Below are 7,716 nucleotides of genomic sequence, written 5' to 3'. Positions count from 1 at the left end.
AAAAAATGATTTGTTGTATGTCACTAATATTACTGGGTTATTCTTTTTTCTTAGTGCTGTAGAAATGAATTCATTGTTCTATGTTATAGTAAACTTTTTGATATATGTGAATGTGTGTTAAAAACAGTACTCATGGCATTTGTTCTACCTTTAGGGTGGAAAAATGGCCTACTACGAAATGCGAGCTGAGCACAGTGTGGATATAGATGTGGATATTGATTGGCCTATTGCAGAACAAAGAGTATTAAGGTAAAAATAAGGCTTATGTAGCAGTTGTACAAAACCCTAAATTATTTTTAGTAGATATGTGTAATTGTACTTGTAGATGCTGATTTATGATACTCCAACCATCTTAGGATCTGTGTAACTAGTTTGTTCATGTGTGAAAGACAAATTCATAATATTTGCCTTTAGATGACTTAATAACCTAAGAAACACATAGTCCAGTTAGACCACACTAGTTCAAGTCTTTCACTGTAAGTTGAAGTGTATATTAAAGTAAATTCGAAAAGTAATATTTGAATAATTGAGTGGGAATGGGTTACTAAGTGTACTGATATTAGCCACATGAGAGGGAGTGATTAGTATTATACTTGTATTCAAAGGTCTATTTTGGTTTCTTTTAGATATGGCTATTTTGGCAAAGACAAGCTTAAGGAGATAAAGCTTTTGGTTTGCAGTATTGATGGATGTCTCACCAATGGCCACATTTATGTATCAGGAGACCAAAAAGAAATAATATCTTATGATGTAAAAGATGCTATTGGCATAAGTTTATTAAAGAAAAGTGGTATTGAGGTATGTGCCCCTGAATATATTAATGTTGTTTTAAGATTATGATTCAGGGTCAAGGAATATGTGAGGGAAATAAGAGATATGCATTTTTATTATCTATTACAAAATCTAAAATTTAGCCTTCACATGCCTAGAAAATTATTGTACTATTTACTTGTAGATGAGTAAAATGTCAATCAACAATTAATATTGTTTATTTAATAAGTATGAACATATTATTTTTAAATAGGTGTTATCTAGTTGCCATAAGATCTTGCAACAAGAAAGATTTCATAAAAAATAGGTGTCAGCACTAGGAAAAAAGCAAATATCTTCTGGATTCATAAATGTAGCTTATTCTTATGATTAAAAATGTTAAATTCAAAATAACTTAATATTTAAGTGTATTTTCAAAATGAAGACTAAGATGATTTCTTATAATTCACTAGAAATCTTACATATGTGCTCCTAAGCAGCACAAAAGACAAGTTATAGACTTTCCTTTCGATAAATTGAATTATAGGAGACTCTTAGATGAATATCGACAGTGTGTGTTGTTGTGTATGTTTTACCTGTAGATAGAATCCTTTCCACTGATAGAATCCTTTTCCAATGTCTTTCACCTTTAGTGTACAACTAGAAGTAAAATGTTTTAAAGCTTTATTGTTTTAAAATAACAGTTGGTTTTACTTAGTTTGTCCTTCAGAAGGTCAAAGGACTACTCATTTGTGATGTATTATTTACAGGGTATTATCTTATTCTGAAAGATTTCTGTTTATTTTCTCATTTTTCCCTTTTTTTTTTTAAGGTGAGATTAATTTCAGAAAGGGCCTGTTCAAAGCAGACACTCTCTTCCTTAAAACTGGATTGCAAAATGGAAGTCAATGTACCAGACAAGCTAGCAGTTGTAGACGAATGGAGAAAAGAAATGGGCCTGTGCTGGAAAGAAGTGGCATATCTTGGTTGGTATCTTTTTATTCAGCCATAATAACATGAACCAGGATTTTTTTTTAATGAAATAGAAAAATAAGAAAAAAATTCCCAAGATTGGCATGATTGTAAGGAAATGGGAACTCTCTTACACTACTTACAAAAGTATTAAGTTGGGACAGCCTTTCTGGAGGTTACTTCGGTAATATTTATCAAGTGCAGCCTAGTAGAATGATTACCAACACATGCTATGGAGTCAAAACACACCATCAGCTAGCCAGTTTTGGTAGTGTAAGCCTTGGTTTCCTTATCTGTAAACGAACTGTTAAGAGTACCTATTGTCATAGGTCTGTTATAGGGGTTAATGACATAATCTGCATAAAACATTGTGCAGATTCATAATACATAGACGGTACACTCTGAATATTTTTAGCTAATTTTAAATGTAATAGTTTTGACCCCAAATTCCAATTCCAGGGAAGAAGTTGGACAAATGTGCCAATAATAGAAGAAAATAAAGAAACCCCTAAATACCCTACGACAATAGAATATCTGTAAAATCAAATACTATACCCATTAAAAACAATGCCATAATCTGTATTTATTGGTATAATCAGATGTCACAATTTTTTCACTTTAGTATTAAGCAAATATATTTATCAAGTATCTACTATAGGCAGGCTTTGACCTGGTTCCTGGGACTTAATACTTACAGAGCTTACAGCCTAATGATATCAATATTTTAAATATCAATAATGACAAGATACTAAAATACATAATAACTAAAAACCATGTATGATATAAATATTTACAAAGGGAATTTGAGCCTCCGAAGAAGCACAGGATGCTCCGGGAGCATATGATCTGGGGACTTCAGGAATCACCTTTAAACTATATGTGAAGATTAAGTGCAGAAAAATACTATAGAACGTTTGATAGAAAATGATCCAATTTTTGTAAGAAAAAAGCATTTTTATGAAACATATAAGAAACTCCAGCTATTATTATTTGTGCAACCTTAAGCAAGCTTCTCTAAACCTTAATTTTCCCATTTATAATATAAACACAAATCAAACTCTATAAGGCCATTGGAAAGAAAATCAGAGATAATGTAAAATATTTTACATAGTGCCTTCATATAATAATAATAATAGGTGTATCATTTATATAGGTAAAACTATAGAATTACATATACCAAAATGTAGTGACTATAAATAGTGATAATTAGGATAATTTTGATTATTTTTGCCTTTACTTTTTAAAAAGTTTCTGCCAAGATATGCATTACTTATATAACATAAGGAAAAAAAACTAAAAAGTAGAAGTTAGAAAATCAGAAAAATAGAGAATAGACTCCAAATTTTTAAAAATCAGAGCAGTGTTTTTTGTGTGGGCCACATAAAATATAACAATATATTCCTTAAAAATATCAAAATTTTTATAAGTAAAATTCAGTAAGTACAGCTTAGTTTGAGGGGTGGATAATGCAAAGTAATACCTTAATTTTCATCATCTTTCAGTGAAAACAATTTGAATTTCGATACATTTAATAATAAAAGAAAAATTTTCAGTAAATGTAGAAAAATGTAAAACAAACTCCTTCAATTAACATTTAATTATTAGTATTTGCTCTATAGTATAGTTATAGTTATACTCAAAATGGTGAGTATATTCTAAGGTACTGGGAGCTTCTGAAATTCATCCTAGCCAAAAAAAATGATAGGAGGCGGATTGAGAAGAAGTGAGACAGGAGAGAAGGGATGTAGTTATGTCAGTGCGATGATAATTTTTTGAACAAATCAGTGGTATACATACAAATCAGAACTATTACAGATTAAAAGAAACTTAAGATACAACATGTAATATGTGGCCCTTGTTTTTGATTCAAAAAATCAACTATAAAAAGACAATTTTGAGACAACTGGGGATATATGAATACTAGATTATTTGATGATATTAAGGAATTATTATTAAACTTGTTAGTTTGATGATATGTGTCAATTTTAAAAATATATGTATCTTCTAGAGATAGATGCTGAAGAGTTTTGGGGTAAAATATGACGGCTGGGAATTTCTCTCTAAAACACTAGGGGGCAGGGAATAGAGAAAAATATTGATAAATTATCTAAAACATTGATAATTATTCCACATGAACTTGGGGTTCTTGAATATATTTGAAATATTTCTTTAAAAAAGTTTAAATAATTCACAATTTATATATAGAATTTCTAGTAATTATATGTGGCATGCAAAAAGTATATTCCATCCTCCTTTAACTGATATTTATTTTGAATAGGAAAAACCCTAGACTTTAATTATACACTCAAGTACCTTAATATGGTTTCATTCCAACTGATCTGTAGGTTTTATATGCAGGGCTTTAGGTCTTACTCAAGTTAACAGAATTACTTTTTGGTTATTGTTTGCATTATTTTGAAAGAATATTCTTTGTCTCATTGAGTATTCAACCAGTTTTTCTTTTACTTGGTAGGAAATGAAGTATCCGATGAGGAGTGCTTGAAGAAAGTAGGCCTGAGTGGTGTTCCTGCTGATGCCTGTTCCACTGCCCAGAAGGCTGTTGGATACATTTGCAAATGTAATGGTGGTCGTGGTGCCCTCCGAGAGTTTGCAGAGCACATTTTCCTACTAATGGAAAAGGTTATTAATTCCTGCCAAAAATAGAAATTAGTATAATGTTGGGAAAGAAAGCATACAGCCTTCTTCAGCCACCATACTTTTTTTTGATTAAGTACAATTCCATGTTCTAATGTTACAAAGAGTGTGATTTGATTTGTGATATATCGTCATATCTTTTAAAGCAAAGTCTTCTCAAGTTGCCACTCTAAAACCTTCTATGAAATAATCGTGCTGTACTTTTCTCTTTATGCAAGATAATATTTAGAAATTGATTACCGTCTTTCACAGATTTTTAGTAAATGCAAGTAAGAACATCATCAAAATTGACTTTGTATTTTACCCTGTAAACTTGTGTGTCTGTGTGCTTTTAATGATGCTATTTATTTTGGGACAGTGTATCTGGTAAGACATGCCCTTCTATTAATTAATAAAATTACATTTCGCAGACTTGATGAAAACTGTCTTGTTGCTAGAGAAAAATTTACCAAACATGCCCTGATTTCTTTTAAGTACTGACCATGCAGTCAGTGTGAGAAACAAATCACTAAATACTAGATATAAATTATCTGACTGTATTTTATATATACACATACATATAGCACATATATACAATACAGATATCTGAAGAAATATTGTGAAGGTTGTATATCGATTTGGAGTAAATTGTTTACAGTTACCTCTGAGGTCATGGTAATTCTGTGAACTAAATTTGGTCTCACCACAATTTTACAGCCACCACAAATTACTCTCCTACCTGATTAGATTCCAATAATGGGGCATTATCTCATAAATGTGGACACTTTAATAAACACTAACCGTTTCCTGTGGAACATTTACCTCTATTTAAACTATAAAAATAATTCATATAAACGTCTGGAAAGAAACAATTGATTCAGGCCAAGCTATATAAGAAGATGTTTTCCTTTGTCTGGACTAGGTGGATTTGTACAGTTCAGAGTCTGCTCAGATAGGCCAGACAAAATTTGGAGGAAAAAAAAGGACCATCTTCTGTCTTATATTTCCTTAACATCTTGTCCTGGTTTTACTTCCATCTTTCTGGCTTTTCCACTGCAGACTTTATTTTCTCCTATTTCCTTAAATTTACCCATTCCCAAAGGTTCTAATTTTAGATCTTGTTCTTCCCAGAGGCGAGATCTATATTCAAAGTTTCAGCTATAGCTTCCATGCAGATGACTCCAAAATCTAATGACTCAGACATCTAATCTCTGCTGTGAGTCTGGTTGCATCTCAAATTCTTCATGTTATAAGCTAGACTCCTGGACTTCGCCTCTCAGATTTCTGATTTTCTCATTGGGACATCACAGTCTTTTTTAATTTCTCCTTTTCATCTCTAGTCAGACACCAAATCTTAAGCTTGATACTTACTCACCCAGTATCTGTTCATTTTTACCAATATTATTGCTATTAATTTTTCACATTTGCTGTTATCTTTTAATGACAAAATCTTTTAATGACTCTGCTCACCAAAGGATGTAGCAAACATTCCCCAGTCCAGCTGTACTTTGGACACAACCTAATATTTCCAGCCTTGGTTTCTACTGATTCTTGTGAGTACCTTGACCTCAATCAAGTTATTCTGTGTAATTCCCCGATAATGCCTTTATTAGCCTATTCTCAAGATCTACTTTTAACCACCACATGAATCATTCATTCCTCAGAGAAGTCCTGCCAAAGTAAATACTGTGCATGAGTATACATTCTCAAGTCCTTGTTTCGTTTCAGTGACCCAAAGCCAGGTATAAGGCGACAACAACTAATCCTCACTGTGGTTCCCAATAGTAGTGAATTTTAGAAAAAAAAATCTATGTTCAGTTCTGATATGTAAAGAACTTAGAAGTTACCGACCCTTTCCTCACAATAAGGATAACAGAAAACGGAAACTCAATGACTTTTCCTGGACATTGCAGAGAACTTAGGTCAAAGGGCAAATAGCCACTCCAAAGTCTGAAGAGACAGGCATACCCAGAGAGATACAGCACCCAACACTTATTTACCTGGAGCAAAAGCTGCTGGGTGCCATAAGCTAATAACAACACTTAATTAGTAATTTTGGTGATTGCTGGAGGTTGAGTGCAGACTAATGTGAGAGTAAGAAACTCCTAGCGACTGCAGTCATGGGGGTGGGATTAGAGAAATTTTCCCTCCAGAAATGCCAGCAGGTTCTCACAGGATGATCCAAGAAAAAGTCCCCTATGGCCCTGGCAGGGAGAAGAGTAGCCATTGTGAAACCCTCCCAGGTCCTATCCTCCAGCACCTGGCAACAAGTAATATGCCCTCTATGTTTATGAATTCAGTCCGCCTTTTCATAGCTGAATAATATTTGTGTGTGTGTATCCATTCATCCACTGATGGACACTTAGGTTGTTTCCATGTGTTACGAATTTGTCAAATCAGCACTTAGTAAGTGGAGCACAGATATATGGGGTAAACCAAGATGGCAACATAGAAGACTCCCGAACTCTCCTCCTTCCGCTCACACACTTGAATGTACAGCTACAAGTGAAGAAATTTCCTTTAAGAAATCCAGAAACTAGCTGGGAGTTGCCCAACTCCTATACATATGGCAAATAAGAAAAATACCCACACTGAAACTGTTAAAAAAAAAGGCTGAGATCCACTGGTCATAACCACCACCACCACCACCACAACCCCAGCCCCCCACCGCCCACCAGCCCACCTTCTTCCTGAGGAAGAAAGGGTCTGGACCTCATTTAGTGCCCCAACTTTTAAGACTCCCACCCAAGGGACCAGCCCTCAAAATATCTAACTCTGAAAGCCAAGGAGACTTGTGTACAAGAGAACCAAAAGACTAGCAAACAAAGAAGCAGTTAATGGGTGTCCAAACACTCGCCATGGCTATCCCCTAGGGCTTGGTGCAGAGGGAGCAGGCAAAAGCACACGTCTCATGGTTTCTCCCTAGAGAGACTTAACTATCTATTTTACCAGCTTATTCCTGAGAGTACAGTCTTTGTAGGAGGTATATTTCTAGGAATTTATTCATTTCTTCTAAGCTATCCAATTCCTTGGCATATAATTGTTCACAGTAGTCTCTTACAATTCTTTATATTTCTGTGGTGCCAGTTGCAATGCCTCTGCTTTCATTTATGATGCTATTTGCATCCTCTCTTTTCCCTGGTTTGTCAATTTGTTTATGTTTTTAAAAAGCCAACGCTTACTTTCACAGATATTTGTCCATTGTCTCTCTAATCTAATCTAATCTAATCTAATCTAATCTAATCTATTATTTTAAAATAAATATTGAAAGCCCTCAGAAAACGACTAAAATATTTTTAAGTATGCATAATACATCAAGAGAGAAAATAAAATAGTATCATACAAAATGCTCAATTCAAC

At 33.6% G+C, this 7,716-nt stretch overlaps 1 protein-coding gene across 1 annotated transcript in view; it reads left to right on the top strand.

Moving 5' to 3' along the window:
• Window positions 1-4,793, top strand: part of CMAS (cytidine monophosphate N-acetylneuraminic acid synthetase) — a 16,048-nt gene extending 11,255 nt beyond the window's left edge. The window contains exons 5-8 of the mRNA XM_011381578.2: window positions 155-249; window positions 627-798; window positions 1,583-1,736; window positions 4,196-4,793. Of these exons, the coding sequence (XP_011379880.1) occupies window positions 155-249; window positions 627-798; window positions 1,583-1,736; window positions 4,196-4,386 (612 nt within the window). The 3' untranslated portion in view covers window positions 4,387-4,793. The remainder of the gene's footprint in view (window positions 1-154; window positions 250-626; window positions 799-1,582; window positions 1,737-4,195) is intronic.
• The last annotated feature ends 2,923 nt before the right edge of the window (window positions 4,794-7,716 follow it).

The sequence above is a fragment of the Pteropus vampyrus genome, unplaced genomic scaffold (assembly GCF_000151845.1).
Source record: "Pteropus vampyrus isolate Shadow unplaced genomic scaffold, Pvam_2.0 Scaffold444, whole genome shotgun sequence".
Taxonomy (NCBI): domain Eukaryota; kingdom Metazoa; phylum Chordata; class Mammalia; order Chiroptera; family Pteropodidae; genus Pteropus; species Pteropus vampyrus.
Note: the sequence above shows the minus strand (reverse complement) of the source record. Positions and strands in the feature narration are given on the sequence as shown.